Source organism: Fopius arisanus, unplaced genomic scaffold (genome assembly GCF_000806365.1).
Source record: "Fopius arisanus strain USDA-PBARC FA_bdor unplaced genomic scaffold, ASM80636v1 scaffold00003, whole genome shotgun sequence".
In the NCBI taxonomy this organism is placed as follows: domain Eukaryota; kingdom Metazoa; phylum Arthropoda; class Insecta; order Hymenoptera; family Braconidae; genus Fopius; species Fopius arisanus.
Window position 1 is genome coordinate 2,112,419 of NW_011887742.1, and position 18,547 is coordinate 2,130,965.

At 35.4% G+C, this 18,547-nt stretch overlaps 1 protein-coding gene across 7 annotated transcripts in view; it reads right to left on the reverse strand.

Annotated features, from left to right (window-relative positions):
- Positions 1-3,606: 3,606 nt before the first annotated feature.
- The window catches only part of Syp (Syncrip), a 29,179-nt gene continuing 14,238 nt past the window's right edge, over positions 3,607-18,547 (reverse strand). For 2 of the 7 annotated variants that reach the window (XM_011311009.1, XM_011311054.1), the window contains exons 2-13: positions 18,006-18,391; positions 17,680-17,787; positions 17,414-17,590; positions 14,450-14,585; positions 12,682-12,887; positions 12,367-12,516; positions 12,141-12,286; positions 11,840-11,958; positions 11,038-11,052; positions 10,279-10,427; positions 6,957-7,125; positions 3,607-6,204 (exon numbers count right to left, since the gene is read on the reverse strand). In XM_011311009.1, the coding sequence (XP_011309311.1) occupies positions 5,927-6,204; positions 6,957-7,125; positions 10,279-10,427; positions 11,038-11,052; positions 11,840-11,958; positions 12,141-12,286; positions 12,367-12,516; positions 12,682-12,887; positions 14,450-14,585; positions 17,414-17,590; positions 17,680-17,787; positions 18,006-18,391 (2,039 nt within the window). In that variant the 3' untranslated portion in view covers positions 3,607-5,926. Of the gene's footprint in view, positions 6,205-6,956; positions 7,126-10,278; positions 10,428-11,037; positions 11,053-11,839; positions 11,959-12,140; positions 12,287-12,366; positions 12,517-12,681; positions 12,888-14,449; positions 14,586-15,961; positions 16,098-17,413; positions 17,591-17,679; positions 17,788-18,005; positions 18,392-18,547 lie in introns of all 7 variants that reach the window. The other 5 variants (XM_011311036.1, XM_011311027.1, XM_011311018.1 and 2 more) reach the window with 5 other exon arrangements.

Sequence of the window (18,547 nt, forward strand, 5' to 3'; positions counted from 1 at the left end):
TTTATCCGTCGAAAATACAAGATTTCCGGGTGATAAATCAAATTTTAAGGATTTATAATGAAATTGTTGCAATTTTACTACGCTAATATATTCCATTCTCTATTTTTTTCTCTTTCAATATTTCAATTTTAATTATTGTTATGTATTTAAATAAACATGTGAAATTCTCGGGAATTGAGGGAAATGAGGGAATGAGGATTGAATAATAATTCAATAATTTGCAAAAGGTCAATTCACATACAACTGTTTATTGAGACATGTAGAATACAACTTGGTTCATACACAAAATCTTTGACAAGTTTTTTTTTTAATTCTCATCGTTTACTTTTTCAGTAATTCTTCCTCGGATATTTTTTCATCTCCGTGTTAATCTAGCTACTAGCCGGGGGTGGGTAAAATTTCATTGACAAGATTATAAAAAATTTAGTCATTAAGGAGAAAATCGTTAACGCGGAATTTTTTCACAATCACTTCGTCCCTCAACATAATTTTGCATCGCCGTTCATCCTCTCTTCATCGGTGAAAAACTCTTTTAATTACGTGATTCAATTAGAGACAAAACAAAAAAAAGAAATTAGAGGCGAAACGTAGTGAGAAATGAGAAGCGAAGCAACCGGTGAATTAATGAAAAATAAATTCCAAGCCGGAGACAAAAAAAAAACAAATTTCACTCACTCGGAGATAAAAAATATTTTCGCGTGCATTTGAATTTGGATCTCAACAAAATTTCAGAGTAAAGCCATTTAACTCCACCGTCTAACTGCTAAAACATAACATCACGTTTTTTATCTTCACAAATGAATGCATACTCGCAGGAATATAATATATAATATATTTAATATAGAATTAAAAAAAGAACACTTGGTTTCACTCTTCCCAATCATTTACCGGCACGATATACCACTGGGGCCGGAGACGGTAAAATTAAACCCGTGACAATTGTCCCGGCCCAACATATCTCTCCCGCAAATAAATTTCAATTAAATTCTCCCAAGATTCTCTCAGACTGCAATGAGAGAATGAATAAATCTCCAGAAAATAATGAAATATGGGAAAGAAAATGTTTTGCCATCTGCCATGGTCAACTCAACAGTGAAAATAAAAATGATAAAAAAATGTATGAGTAAGGGAAAAAAACAAACCACTAGTTAGGAAGGTAAAAAGGGCGGGCGGTAAGGGGCATTGCCAGCCACAGGTGCATTATCCTAAGTGCGACCCTTAACCCTCGTCCTCTCAAAACGTAGTTAATGTAGCTCAGGAATTCATTTGGCGACTCGAAAGTTCGGGCTACACGACCATTTGGAAACTACGCAATGGTAGAAAGAGGATTAACCCGCGTCGGGCGCCCCGATTGTCCAGGTTGTAATTATAAAGGATTTATCAAAAATTGGGGAATGGGGTAGAAAGAATGATGAGAAAAAATTCACCCCGAGGAATTCCACAGAGAAGTCTGGAATTTATTTCAGTACATCTCGGGTACAACTTCGTCTTCAGTCAATATCTCGGAATCCAGGGGGGATAACGAAATTTTTATCATTACCTTTTTTGGAGAGATCATTCAGAGCTACAAAAAAGGTAATTATGAAAATTTTGGTACGTCCTCTAGATTTGGAGATAAATTCGATGAATTGAAGAGTGAGTGAGTGGGGGCAAGTGTCAAAATGAAGTTTGTCAGTTTCGAGGGTGGTTTTTGGTGGATATCTCGGGAGTTAGGGCGGTTAGCGAAATTTTTTATAGGACCTTTTTCGGAGGGGTTGTTGAGAGCTTGAAAAAAGGTTATTACGGAAATAGCGGTATCTCCGGTGGGTGAGGAGATATTTGACGGGTTGTATGGAATTTTTTCGCACGTGAATTTTTTCTGGATGTAAAATTCTTCCTTGGGCGACACAGAGGGGCGCCCACACAGTGGAAAATAATGATCAATTATCATAAGGCTATGTACCTAGATCAGTCTAAAGTCTCGTCACCGTGAACTGCCTCAGCCACTTTGCCACTCGTACTTCCTTGCCCCCGCAAGCCGAACAGTCGAAATTTAGGTATTTTAATGGATTAATCCAAATTCTGAATTTGCCTTCTATCGAATAAAATTTTGCATTTATTATTATTTCTTTGAATTTTTAGTTTTCTCATTACAATAGCCCTCGACAAAAAATTGAAGATTTTGCATTCATCATTTTCGTTTGAATTTAAATTCTCAGTTTTTCCCTTTTATGCAAATTAATCCCTTATATGTTTTTGTTACCTTAATTTACCACAGGTATTTTTCCCTCGCATTGATCTTTTTTTTTTTCATTTTAGTATTCTTTTTTATACGGAAATATTTATCAAGTTCACAAAAACCCACTCAGTAATTGATTAGCAATAGCATCCTTATTATATTGTTAATATTAATATTATATCCTCGATATTATGCTTTTATAAATAGGGTAGAGGGATTTTAAGGATTAAAAAGTTGAAAAAATAAAGGATTATTGGGGGGTGGGGAAGGGGAGGAGCAGGCTAAGGATTTGGGATTATTTCTCTCGGATTATATAAGCTGATTAAATGTTAATGAAATAAGAGAAAATAATAAAGAAGACATTTTCCACGAAAAAAAAATTACAGATCTTGTACATTGATTATTGAAAAAAAAAACTTGAAGACAAATAATAATTAATAAGGCAGAGACGCAGGGGATATCATATGATTTTTCCATTTCTTCTTTGCGGGGGATTATTAATTCAATTATTAAAACTAGATGCGATCTAACCCCCTTCCATATTCACCACCATCTTTTCATCCTCGATCGGCTTTTCTTTTTTGCTACAAAGTAAACGAATAATCGCGGTTGGGGGTATAAACAAGATTAGAGTTAAGTAAAACATGAATAAAAAGTAACAAAAAAAAATGCTCATAAATAGGAGGGTTTGCGAGCGTTCGATCTTTCATATCATATTTTTAATCCAGACATTTTTAATCAATTGATTGTTAACTATATTTCTTCGTATGTATAGATATCGAATTAATCATCTCTGTCTCACGATGCAAGCCCTAATGTCGCGATTCTTTCCTTCCATTGGATTTTTTCTCATATTCTTTTATTCAATTAATCGTGACCGATTATTTTCCTCATTACAACAAAAATTCTTTGCTCACTTGTCAATTGTGCAGAGTCAATTACAGATCGTGGTGTCTGATTTTATCGGCGGCATTCGATATTTTCTCCTTTTTTTTCAATAGTTTTTGCGCCCTTTTAAATTTTTTTTTGTGATTTTTACTTTTATTTATTATTATTCTTTTGTTTTATAAAGTCCAGTGAAAAGGGAGGCTTCGAGGTTTTTCATATAAATCTGAGGTGCTAAGTTTAGTCTGTGACAAAACAATGTCTTCAGCATTTCGTACGATTGTCAGCTATTTCAACTCCATTTAGTTCTCGTTATCTTATTGTTTTGGATTATTTTTTCTTTCAGTGGGTGCGCGTGTGTTGCATACGTAAAACGTCTACATTTTTTTTTCCTACAGTTTAAAACCGTTAGTTTTTGTCAATTTTTTTTTCAATATATCCATTAGTGATTATTAATGATTTCTCCTCGTCAGAAAGAAAAAAAGAATTCATTCATCTCGTTATACTTTGCAATTAATATTTTTAGATATTTTTCTTGTTAATTTGCTTTCTTCCATTTGAATTATTTAAATCTCCAGAACAGGGGGGATGTCTGGGCTCCAGGGACAGGGACCAACTTACAACCCGCACTTACAACTCTTACTAATTAACTAACAGGCTAACAATAACAACGAGTCTCAACACTCAAAAAGTCGTGTGCTTGTATGTGTTACTCTCTCACTTTCTTTTTTTTCTTCTTTTTTTTTACCCCACTTTTTATCGTTTACCCCATTGTTTTTTCACATGCATTAATCCGGTGTATGATCTACTGCGTAATCATAATGATTTCAAAATTTTTCAATTTTAATCATTCGAATCTGTCAACTATCATTATCAATTCGGCAGCCAGTCGAGTTGGATTATTTTTATTCTTTCCCCAATATATGATGAAAATAAAAAAAGCATCGAAAGCGCAATAGTCACGCAATTTCGAAAAATTATCTCACATCTACCAAAATTTCATATCTCACCTCCATTTTTTTTTATTTATCCTAGTCCAATCGATTACTGGAGGGAGAGTATAAATAGCATTTTGTAGAAAAATGCAGTAAAGAAAATACAGTTATAGAATTTAGATACGAGTTATCGATAATTTTCTTTCATAATTCAATTGAATTAATCGAATGATTTTCTCTAATATACAAAATCGGTATCCTCGTCGGATAGTTCACATTTTTCTCTCTTCCTTTGCCATTAATTTAGTCTCATAACATGAGCAATATTAAGTCTTAATCTCGAACCCCAATTCGATCACAATTTTCTCATCGACTCGACACTCGATCGAATCGACGATTAGAACTCAGCCAAAAAAAAAAGAAAAAAAAATGGAAAATTTTCAAAGAACACCATCAACTCAGACGGCGAATTGATTTTTCGCCCGGATTAAACCTTCTTGCCTGACCCTTAATAATAATAGTTTCACTGACTGTACACATTATAGACCAACAATAGAAAGTCTAGGCGGCGATAATCGCCCTCTTACCAATCCTCACGCATACATGAACACACAGGAGGATGCACACATCTGATTTTATTAATTCCTTAACTCATAATCAATTTTTTTTTCCCTTTTTCAAGATTATTTTCCAGCCTAAAGTTCTAAAAACCCTCAAAATTTTTCCAGCCCCAATTACCGATTACATTTCCACTCACACTCTTATAAATTTCAAAAGCTCTTCTTCCATACGCCACACGCATCCGTAAACACTCCCATCGTTTAAAAAAAAAAAGAATCTCAGTCCTCATCAACCTCATCAACCAGCCACTTATCCATGCTACGAGTAGTCTTTTCGTTTCTTATTTTTATTATTCTTTTTAGTAATGAAAGAAAAAAAAATAATGAAACAATGAAAGAGAAGTAAAGAAAAACGTTTCAAACAGTGAAAAAAAAAAATCTACTCGAACGACATCACTTACAACCACAGGCTGTCACGCTGTCATTAACCACTTAACTAAATACGAGCCATCACAAAGTTCCAAACATAATTTTCAACGTCAATTTTTTCCTAATTCTCTTCAAACTAATATAATAATAATAATAAACATTTTTTTAGTTGTTTTTAAATTTTTTTTCCCTTTAACTTGCAAGCCCTCTAAATTTTTATCTCAATAATTTCATCACTTCGCTCGTATAGCCCTATCATTTTAATCGTCGTTCCATCATCCTAAAAATCACTCTCTCTCCCTTGGCAGTAAACAATGTGACAATGCAGTAGTGGTTAAACCTTAACGATATACGATATTACAATTAACATTATCAATTAATAGTACGGGGTGGATGGGTGGTCACTCCGATGTAATAATAACTAGTCCCAGTGGCACATCACTGTACATTTCATCATTAAAATCACAACATTTTTTTTTCTTTATAATCGGCGCGACGCGAATGACGGTGGTGTGGTGTGTGGTGTGGTTATGGTATAGTGATGATTACAATTGAACAAATCATTGATATAAAAAAGAGAAAGAAAAAAAAAATCATCCCTCCGCGTCGGCATTTATCCCCTAAATACAACGGTTCACTTTAAATTCATCCGTCTGTTACATTGAGTGTTGGAAAATCTACATTTACAATTATTACACGCTGAGTTCGGTGATGACTTTAGCCGATAACATTGAACTCCCGGCAATTGAGCTTTTTGTCGAAAAATGAGGCCCTCGTTACTCTTGCTTTGCCTTTTATCTTTATTCATCTGAATTTTCGTGGTATCGAGGATTTAGTTATCTCGGTTTTTGAATTTATTGTAATAGTTAATCGAATTGCATGACGTTATCAGACGGAAGTTAGCTCCACGAGTTGTATGAGTCCTGGTACCACTCGTGCTCATCGCCAGCAGTGGCACCGGTTGTTCTATCGACAAAACCAACACCACCGCCACCGATACCGCTACCAGTGCCACCACCACTGCCACCACCACCACCACCGCCACCGTTAACATTCGCTAATCCGTACGTATTGCCCAGCGGTTGTTGGGCGAGGGGCTGGTTTCCCCAGCTGCTCTGGAAGCGACGTTTAGATTCCCCCTGGTTCTGGTGACCCCCGTCAAATTTTCGCTTACCTGCTGTAAATTTCAATATTCACACAATAAAATCACCAACAAATCTATTTAAATCAAAAAATTATTACACATTATCTAAAACTATCACGACTATTCAATATGAGAACTTCAAGTTCTTTTCTTTACCTTGTCTTTATCATGTAATTCATTGATCAAGTATCGAAAACAATTTCTCGTTGAATAGTCGTATGAGGAACTTAATAAATAATAAATAGTTAATAACGTGACTGGCTTTTGACTTGGAGAGGATAGTGCACCTGGAATGGGAATGGAATGGAAGTCGGCGGAGAAGCTGGAAGCGATAAAGGATCTAGCAATGGATAAACGCCTCATCAACGAATTACAAGTGATTAATTCAGTAGCGAAATGTTGCAACGACGGAATTCGATTTATTTCAGAATCCAAGAGAGATAGCGAAATTCGTTCGGTAACCTTTTCTGTAGATCTCGATTCGCTCTACAAAAATTGTTATAACAAAAATTTCGACAGCTTCTCAAGTTCCGGAGATATCTCCGAAATTTACTGCAGAGTCGAGAATTGACTTTACATCCTTCTCATTTATTTATTCATTAATTTATTTATTTATTGATTTGCATGAGTGATGTGACACTTCGGTACTGAATTGCGGTACCCTGGGAAAAATATATTTCACCCCAGAAAAATATCAGAGATTTTTTAACAGGGGAAATAATTTTTCAGAGGGTGAATAAATAATAATGGAAATAAAATGATATATATTGCATTTTGATACAGACCATCCTCACCTGGTAAACTTCCCTTGGCGCGGACCCCCCCACGAACGGCTGGCCGCTGGGCCCCACGGGCCCCGGATGTTGCGGGGTTGCGTCCCCCCCTGACTGGGCCACGGGCTTGGGGGCCACCGACTACTCGGCCACGGGCCACCAGTCCACGGCCACGACCAGCCTAGCCAAACAACACACACCCAAATGTTACCCCATCTCCAGCTTCTTTTCAATTACTCTTAAATCTCCTATTTTTTCTCATCCTCGTCACTTCATCTCCCGACAATTATCATCACGAGAAAAAAAAATTGCTCATCCATTTCCACTTTTACTATACCTTTAACTATTTAATTTTAATTCAGTTATTCGGCTCCATGGAATCCCCATTAGAAGCTAATTGCAACATTAATTAATTATAGTGTCCCAGATGATGATTACAATAATTGTGTTGAATGATTTTTTTTTATTGACAGAAATTGAATGAAATGAGTTAGATGTTATTATTTAATTAAAATTGTAGAAAATTGTTAATTCGTCGTTGTTTATTAAACACGAAAAAGGAATATTACGAAATCATCTTCTGGAGCAATTATCATAATTAAAGCCTAATCACAATGGCCTGAGAATTCCCGGGTGAAAAAACCGATTTTTATAAATCAACCAAAAAAAAAATATCAAATAAATGGATATATGTCAGAGCACAATTTTTTTCTCATTGCAAAAACTTGATTTAAAATTCTACAACCGAACGAACAGTCACGATCTCATTGATATTTTTTTCTGCAAGTTTGACACGTCTGACACAACATGAAACATCTACTCTTCACTGTGAAATTTCGATAGAGTGAAAAAGGTTCTTGGTGCGACCCATAAGCTGACACTTGTGAGGCGAAAAAAAAAATTAAAAAACTATAAAAATGATAAGAGCACAGAGCAGTGGAGAGTGCAGCGATAGGCGATAGGCAATTATCACAAGGAGTATAAAAAAAAAACAACTTACTAACCGAATCGTGTTATTAACAACATTTTGCGCTTTTCGATTCGATAGAATTTTATGCAATTACAGCAGCAGGATGGGTTAGCACAGGTTATCCAGCGTGTGGTGATAAAGCGGTTTTTTTATCGTATTTACGTTCTTGGGATTTTGTTAAGCAACACAACTTACTGGCAGCTAAAACAAAAGGAAGCATTAACAAAAAAAAACACAAAAGCATTAAAAATAATAATAAGCAGGACTGAGTGCGCAAAAAAGCGTGAATTACTGCCGAAGCAAGCGAGAGATCATCGTGTGATTTTCTCTGATATCTGGAGTTAAATACTCTCTTTTTTCTTCAACATTATGTACATTTTCAATCCAGTCTCATTCCCATTTCGGCGCATCCTCTCCTAATTAGGGTACCTGGTTAATTATTTGAAAATATTTCGGTTAGTACATGGGATTATGATCAGCGTGAACTTCCGGTTCCTGAAATTATTGGACAACTTTTCCCTCGTCTCACATTATTTTTGCGCAATGTGTTATTTCAACTTGGGAAATGTTCTCCGAATTGTTTAATTGTCGATAGTTAGTGGAGGAAAGACAAATGCAGGGGTGAAGCACTGGGTAATTAGTCCTCATCCAACTTCTCCGGGGATCACCTGAAACTCGATAGAATGACAGCGAAAGAGTCAAGGGTACGAGGAAACTAAAATGTTGGAAGACAGTTATCATATCCGAGCCACGAGACTTGACTTCATTTTTTTTTATCGTGCGGAATTCAACGAGAGAGTTAATTTATTCGTTGTGAATGTTAGAAGGGCTCAAGCGGTTTCGAGATGGTGTGCTACATTTAAGAATTACCTCTTAACTAGCATTTTATTGGATTCTATCCAAAATTTCAATAAAAAAATAAACAATCTGTGAGTTTGATAGATTCCGCGATATTTCAATCAAGGGACTGGTAAATCTAAATATTTAAAATGTCTAAAAATATTTCAAATCATTCTCACAGAGCACAATTAAATGATAAAACTGATAAGTCTTGAATCAATATTTGGGTTGAATTTTTATGAAGAGAAAATTTCTATCTAAAAAATGAGAAAAAAAATGGTAATTGTTGGAAATTGGAGGGGTGAAATTGTTGTCGGTGAAATCGATGATAGAATAATGCAAATCATTTTGTAAATGATTGTGTCACTGAGAATTAGAGATACAGGCCCCTTGTATTTTAGTACAGTGATGTCTTGAAAAAGCAAAACATTAATTAGCACACACCAGGGAGGGAAAGGAATTATTTAAAATTGTTCTTAAATGAAGGACAAGTGAGGATTAGACACCTGAATTTGGAGATCACTATCAATCATTTCGTTAATTAGAGGTTTATGAATTTTTTTTGTTTTCCTTTCTTCCGTTTTGGCGCCGTTATCTTTTCACCCTTTTTTTTCCTTAACTTTTCCCGGCAACTGCACCGGCATTAATCACCAGATAAATTTTGAAGTGGGTCTATGGCTCAGATATGATTAGCGCGGAGAATCTGAAAGTGGCAGTGTTCGAGGTTTCCGAGTTGTTGGAAGAGTCTTGGCAAACATATAATTTATTTAGCTACGTGATAAGTTAGTTAATTTCATAGGGTGGGATTATTTTAAATAAAAACTTGTCTCCTCCGTTCATCCCCTCAGTAGATTTATTTCACACGATCTACTCGAAAACAATTGCATCACCACTCGAGACAACGTGTAATCACAGTAATTTGGCAATTGAAGTCAACATTTTGGGAATTTTCAGCGATTGTATTGAACTCCTGATGCTAACCGAATATCGAAAAATTCCGAATTTCATTGACTTAAACTCCAAACATCTGCACAAAATTTCCACCACAAAAAAATGTTAAAAGCTGGAAATTGCAGACTCAAAGCCGTGAATAATGAAATACACAATGTGCCGTAGGTGTGCGTTGCAAAATTGGCATTTGGAAAGTAAAATGATTAAAGTAATGGGGGGGAAACATATCAACAATCCCTTGCGTCTTGTTAGTCAGCACAAATTGAGTAATTAGCAAATTTTTGTGTTAAACGCGATTCAACAGGCTGTGAGTGACAGATAGTGAATGAAAAAATAAACGAAAAAAAAAAAAGGTAAACATCTTGGACGCACGAAGAAAGGAATCCGCGAACACTGTGCCACAATCAAACTACCGCCTACGAAAATATCAATTTAGATGTAAAAAAAAATTGTGATAATTCATGAAAAATTGTAAATCATGACAGTCTCAATTGAATCTAAGATATAAATAATGCAATAATTTTTGATTGAATTTTTCTTTCGAATTAATTGTTGTTAAAAAAGGCGACCCACCGGTTGCGGCTGCCTGCCTCTCCCTCTGGCAGGCGGCGGAGGCGGCGCATAATCGAAATAGTAATCTTCGTATCGATAATAGTCATCATAATATGGATCACTGTAGCCACCTCGATAATCCCCATAACCGTAATAGTCGTAATCATAATCTATAAAAACACACATTACAAGTAGACCCAGAGGAATTTGTTATCTCTCTATTGTTTTTTCCACTCAGCCACGACTTTCAAAACAGTTAAAACTTTAATAAGAATGAGAAAAAAACAGAAATATTAATATTTCTCCCGCACTAAATGAAAAATATGATAACTTCATTGTCAATCTATTATAATGAGTTTGCATGCCGGGAAAAGATGTAATTTTTTTGGTTTATTCTTATCGAAATAAACGAGAGACTGTTCGTCGACGATTCTTAATGTCCATTTGGATAATTGCAATGAATTTTGTTATTGAGGGAAAATTTTTTACAGTATTGCCCCACCACCATTAATTTCAACAATTCAACGACAATAATTGGTTGAAATTGAGAGGATTAATGAACGTCGAGCACTCGTACTCTCGTTTTCCATTGAAATAATAAATAATTAAATGGTAATAAATATTTGATAAGGGTATCTCCTGATTGAAACGTAGGAGCACTTGCGGAAGAAAGGCTTATATAAAAGTGATGGAAGTAAAACAAATTGTAAATGTAAAATAATAATCTAATAATACTTGAACTGTTATCGATGCATTCGTCAATCAATGATTTCCGCTTACCTATTTCCTTGATGGCTGTAAAATAGATTTTATTTTTTGCAATGATTCATTATAGACGAATTCTCTACTAGGGCTCAAACGAAAATCAACAAAAAAATTTCACTAATTAACAACATGAACTCGGATTTTTGAGGATTTTATGTACTTGATGGGAGAACATCAAGAGGAGGGTAAAACGGTACTCATGCAATTGTTTATATTAATGGGATGGGAGTGGTGGAGGGATATTTGTGACGATGTGTTTCTGTTATTCAAACAATTACGTCAATTCTCAATGCACACCAAAACTAAATAGGACTGCGTTAGTTCAATTGCTGCTTATTTTTTATATTTGATTTTGAAAAAATCTGGATGATACCATGATAATTAGCACGGTAATAATGACCGTACGGTTCATTCAAAAATTTCAGTGATGTCCTAAATTTTCACACTTTGTCAATATATATATCAGATTTATGATAAAATAAACGTTGCCTGTCATGCGCGAAAGCCAAAGATTTATAAGTGAGAATGAGTGAAATGTCCCAAGTGCATGCAGGGATTTCGGTGTTGAGTAATTTAACTAAAAACAATGAAAATCAGATTCTGATGGATTAATATGATTTTTCAATTGAACTTGCTCCCACCAAATTAATGAAGTATTTTTATAACTTTGATGGATTCAATGGTGAGATTTACCGAAAATAATAAACGTTTCTCTTTTTTGAATTATGAAAATCATTGAATAAAATGGAATCGAAGGTTTTATGTGACTTTTACTAAAATGATCTGACACGAATATCGAGAGAAATGCAGTACTCACTGTAGTCCCCACGGCCCATCGGTGGTCTCATTCCAGTTCCAGTTCCACGTGGACCTTGGCTACCAGATCCACGAACTGGCATGGGTCCTCCAATCATACTGGGATGTGACGGAGAGCCCCTAGAACAAAATTTCACAATTCACTTTATTCACTTCATCTAAATAATCGCCTCTCTAAATAACACCGCGTAAAAATACTGCATCACAATATCATATTTTTAAATATTATGATGAAAATTATAGAGTGAGAAAAAAAAAATAATCACAAAATGGGAGGAGATGATTTTTGGGAAAATTCTTACCCGCCACGTCCTTGCAGCATTTGCATCATTCTCCGTTCCCTGGCCCTCAGCATATCTTCCTTCTTCTTCTTATCAAACGGGGGCTTCGCAAGGGCCACCTCTATGTGTGAGCCGCCAATTTCTTTGCCATTAAGTTCACGCATTGCCTGAGAAATGAAGAATAAAAAATTATAATGCAATGTATAAACTAATCTTATAAATCGAGGATTATTTTAAGATAAATTACCTTGACTGCACAGTCTCTGTCTTCAAAATGTACAAATGCATAATCCTTGATCTTCTTCACCCTATCGATTTTTCCATACTGCTCAAAACACTCCTTCAGTTTTTCCTCCGAGCAATCTTGGGTCAAATTTCTTACGTAGAGAACTCGAACCTGAATGAATATGACATTTGTATAAAGTAAAAAATATAATTATTCAATCTATCCAATTATATATTATATATCGAGAACTACCGATCGCAGGTGAAAAAGTGAAATAAATTTTTATTACTGTTTGGGATCGAAATTAATGGGAATGAGGGATTGAAATGAGCGTACTTTAGCCATAGTCTGTTCATCAGGTTCCTCCTGGGGATCAGCCCAGTCAACTATGATATCACAGCCCCAGACCTTGATACGACCTGTGCTGAGTCTTCTTTTCGCCAGTGATGCTGCCTTGTGGGACTCATACTCGAGAAAACAGAATCCCCTGTTCTTTTTCTTGTCATCCGGCGAGCTGTAGATAATCACCTCGGTCAGGCCAGCTATTTTAAAAAATAATAAACAAAATCAAGTCAAGCCGATTGTCCAATGATTATTTAAAAAATAAAAAGTCGCCCCCATTGTAATTTCAACCACCGATTAAAATCACTTCGACATTGAAAAGAAATTGAAATTAAAACAGAATATTTTTATTCAACTCTATTTTACCCCATCACCCCGATAATTAATCAAGGACTCGAGCAACAATTGAAACAATTACCCGGTTGAATAAATAGTGTAATTATCCCGTCAGTGTCAGAGAAGACCACGAGTCGACAAGTAGAAACGAATAGCCCATAAAATCAACGCAGCTAGTGAATAATAATTAATACCATTGGAGTAAATCGAAGGGGTGAATTAATTCGATGACTGTCTTTTAATGATTTTACCGGATTTTTCATTCATCAAGTGCTATTATCGTTTCAACCCACTCAATTCGCTTCTCCTCGTGGACTTGATATCTTAAATGTAGATATTATTCACCTCTCTTTCCTCTCAGTTTAAAAGCTATTCCGACAAAACGTGACTCTTTATCCTTCATGTTGTATTTCCCTTATTCACCAAGTGCAACGGCATTCAATTTACATATCGTCATCAATATTGGATGAATAAAACGAGAAATACAATGTGGCTTTGAATGTATGAAATAATAAAGATGAACGAAAAAAAAAAAACGAATAGAGGGCAGGAGGAAATAAAAATCCAACAAGCGACGTTCCCTCTCGATGAATCAACCAAAATGATTACAAGTAAATGATTACAAGAAATACCCACGTATCCCAAATCATTTTCTCTACGCAATGCAACCAGATATTATCATCAAACAGACCTCAAATTAACGTTAATTAACACACAGTGCACACTCCATTGTAAGAGTACCAGAAATAAAAGAGAAATTGTAAAAATATAATGAGTAAATTGGATAGAACGAAAAAAGTGACGTTTACGTTAACTAATAACGAACGGCCTCTCTGTGTCCAGACTCTGAGAGTTTCCATGCAAAAGAATGAATTACGAATAAATACAATTACGCCCTTAATTTATCGCGAATAACACAGCAAATGGAATAAATAAAAAATCCTGAGATTTTCCATTCTACTCCCCCACATAAGAAAATTTGAAAATAATAAATAAATAAATAACAGAAATAATCACACACCCAAGCAGTCGCATTCCTCAATGATTTTAATGAAATATAAAATGAAACAGAGGGTGTAGAATAGTAAATACTGCATTAAGCGTGTTCTGAAAATTGAAACTCAACTAGTGTAGGCACCAATTTCATAAAATTATATTATAAATAATACTGAAATACGAGAAGTTCAACCGATCTCGTATTGTGACTAAATGAAATAATTGATTAAATAAAAAATGTGAGGGCTGCGTGTTCCCTGTCGTCCCTTGCACTCGCTCATTCATTCCACAATCTTTCACTTCCTCTCACGAGGAAAAATCTTCTCCATAAAAATTAACAGTAAAATGAATAAAAAAAGGAAAAAAAAAACCAGAACTCTCCGGATTATAAACTCTCTGCCTGCAGATTTAAGGGCAATTGTCAACTTACGTGCGTGCTTTGTAAACTCTTCGAACAAGTCATCTCGGTCTCGATTCTTTGGAATATTTCCCACAAACAAGCGGTGATTGTTATAAGATACGGTAACACCAATCTTTTTGCCTTTCCGAATCTCATAATCATTCAGCTGTAAGAATAATGTGGAAGGAGAGTGCCAATTAAGCTTGCTCATTTACACTGATTCTCGCCTGCTCATTGGCCGAGTGTATCTCTTTTTTTTTTTTCTCTTTTCAGGTCTTTTGATTGGTGGAGGGATCGCGCCAAGTGAATATTCGAGGAATTTCCATTTTTGCATCAAATAATAATGAACAATAACAAGGGCTGTTTGGATTGGTGATTTATCCGGAGTTGAAAAAAAATGTAAAATAAAAATCTGGTGAGTACTCAGTACGACAGCGAGCGAATGAGGTACAGGATGGATGATAAATAATTATTAATAAACAAATTGGTAGATGGATTTTGTTTGTGGGTGGTTGGGAGTGCCTGTCTGTTTGTTAGCGAGCCACACGCCCCAGCGGTCCACACAGGTCTCCCGTACCCCCATGCTTTCGGCAGTTCACCATTAAAAATATTGATAATTTAAAAAATTATTGACATTTTGGAAAATCAGTTGGTCACCCCCCAGATTGTACCAGGTGGTACAAACAATGTCACGATTATAATGAATAAAATGATCTGCGTTTAAGCCCGGGCCCCCAATTTTCACTCATTTATTTAATCACCTACTCCGTATTAATGCTCATTGCTTTTTGGCTCTAGTCTCAATTGGCAAAACAACGATATTTCCGATAAAATAGAACAGATGACAGTGAAGTACGTGATAGAGCAAAACATTGATATTTGAAACATTGAAAGAGAACAATTAAAATAGAAGGGTGCAGTGACTGTTTGTCATTCAATTTAATATTGTTCTTCAGCAGTAATTAGTGAGTAATTAGGCGAGTAGCGCAGTTGTGAGATATCGTGATGGAGACAAGTGGAAATATCGAGATTGATAGATAAGAGAGGCAGTAGTTACAGATCTCGCTGGAGAATTCGAGTGCCGGCCGTTCGCCGTTTTGTAAATCAAAATAAATCGTACTAGTATTGGATTTGTGAGAGACAAATGTAATCGTAAAGCAAATTATAATTGTAATTAAATTATAAATCAGACCTAGATGTGAGAGGGAAGAGAAGACTTGGACCAGAGAGGTGTTACTGTTCACTAATAAACCGAGAGGCAAGGAGGCGTCGAAGTTATCGAAGGTATCACTCACAGTTTTTTTTAAATGTAACGATCGCACGATCGCACAGGCTCTTCAAATAAGAATTGTTCAATGTTTCTTTTAAATTTTTCCATACCATCTACAACCACTACTTAAAAGCTACCACTCTTATATTACCAAAAAACGAAAAAAAAAAATAATAATAATAAGAGGAGAAATGATAAAAAATCAAAATAGGTAGACAGGTAGGTTTAGGTAAGAGGTAGGTAGGTGTGCACACGCCTCGAATTCACTTTACCTGTTAAATTACCGAATTCCTCCAAGATCTCCTCTTTGCCTTTTGACTTTGGTATGTTCCCGACGAAAAGTCGTAGATTAGGAACGCTAATGTTTACTTTCAGACTCTTGCCGGGTTTTATTTCGTAATTATCGAGCTGTGGGATGAAGAAAAAAACACACACATGCCTAATTTTGTACTTTTTTTTCCAATTATTAAACAAAACATTGCGCTGTGGACGCATATAATTAATTTTTTCTTTGTTTTAGAAATAAACCAAAACCAAATAAATAATTATGTAGAATAAAAAAAATATATAAAAAAAAAACAAGTAGATTGATGAAATTTTGTTTCTCTCAATTTGCAATGAATTCAAGAAAAATAGGTGAAATAATAGAGGGAGGAGTGATTTCCCTCGGTAAAATTTTGGAGTTTCTGGAAATGGGTAACACGTGGCATGCGGTTTCGCTCGATTATACCCAGATTTCTGATACCCGGCATTCGCGTGTTTGTTTTGATCATTTGATTTCGAATATAGCATTGAAAATCCTGTAAACAAATTTTTGTGCCTCGTCTGAAAAATTTTGTTACAAAAAATTGTTACTTCTCATGTTTTTTCTTTCTCTCTCATAATTTTGGAACCAATTAGATTACTCTTGTGCCCCTAATGACTCTCAACTGATTGAACGTTGATATATATACATATATATATATATTTTTGTTATTGTTCAGAAGAAGATTCTCCACTCCCAATTTTGCCCACTGAGCAAAGAGGAGAGCTGGAAAAAGAAACTCATCCGCAGGACTTGATTAATCACATCAGTCACTGTTATATGACGTATTCTGGGAATTGGTTGGATTTTGTTGTTCTATTAGACGTTAATAAACATTAATGATACATTGTTGAGAAGGGGGAGGGGGGATAATGATGGGGGGGCATAATTTCACACGTCCATGTGCATGGATAACTTATTCATGTCATGTAGATGAGAAATTATTTAAAATCTATTGTAAATTAATTTTAATAACGTGGATTGTTTGTAATGCATCCTGGGGGTTTCAAAGTATGAATTAGGCGTAAATTGGATTCTCGATATTGATATTGATGGGAGGACAAACACTGGGTCTTAACGGGACTAAAAATTCTACGAACATTGCATCAGAACCAATTTCTGCACTATTACGGATTGAGATAATCACCGAATCAAAGGCATTTTTTAATTGTGATAAATGCAGAGTCAATTCAATTTTAATTATAATTTATTGAATCGTGTGCAGAGATTGGCACCAATGGGAGATAATTTTCGAAAAGAAACAAAATTTTCATTGGGATATCCAATTGGTTCGTTATGGCATCATGTTAACTACAGGATACGAGTTTGGTTTTAAAATATATCTATGTTATGGATGAGACATGTACTAAAATACTCATTTTTTTTTTAATAGGATAATCAAGAATGTGGATGAACATACCTCTCTGACTGCTTGTTGTGCCGCTTCTCGATTGGTAAATGTTATAAAAGCGTATCCCCGGTTGGTGCCAGACATGGGGTCCATCATAAGCCTCAAATCCCAGATTTTTCCACATTTCTCGAACAGTGGAATTAGTTCGTCTTCGTACATGTCTTTTGGAATTTTTCCACAGAATACCTTGAGTACAATGTATTAAAGAATATTTTTAATAACAGAAATGAGAGTACTTCCTGCATTTTCTTTCATTTTTTTTTCTCAGTTATTACCTCACATCCATTTCCTGGAGTGGGCCCTTCCCAACTTGGGGGTGGCCCACCGTATTTTCGTTGTCCAGTGGTGACATCGAGTGGGTATCCAGTTCTTTCAAGTATCATCTGTATCAAATCATAAAAATTGTGTCAACGCATGAGAATTCAGTATCAAAACAATGAAAGGGACTAGTCGATTAAAAATTCATCATAATTATCGAAACACCAAATGAATTTTTTGTAGGCAATTAAATTCCCGACAAAAAAGGATTTCTGATATTTTTTTCAAAAACCAATAGTTCTTCAGATAAATGGATAAAAAAATCATAACATCGAGTAATTACCTTAATTTTGTCTTCGTCTGGTGCTTTGGGCGTTGTACTAGTGCCTGTGCCCTGTCCTGCCCTGCTTTTTTGTCTGTAAGTCTTCATGACACCACAGAGATACGCCGATTTATTAGAAACATGCTCAAGATTTGATTCCAAAAATTGCGTTAGAACACTAAGTGCACCATCAACTGGAAATTCTCTAAGGGCATCGAGGGCTCGTTCATCCAAATCAACGTGCGCTAGTTTCCCAGTTTTGTAAATTTCATCTAATTTAGCCGCCACTTTTTCATCGAGTCCATACTGAATCAACTTAGCGAAGTCCTCCGTTCTCTCGACATACTCCATCTCCTCCTTCGACTGCTTTTCTTCCATTTTGAGTTCCCCATTTCCTTCTGCCATAGCTGAATTGCAAATAAGAAGAAAAAAAAAACCATTAAAATCGCGATGAATCTGATATTCTCACGTTAATCTACACAACACATTATCAGTCGCAATAATTCAGCCCATATCGTTAACGAAATAATAGATAAGCGGAAAAATTGTGGAGTTTGTCTGTT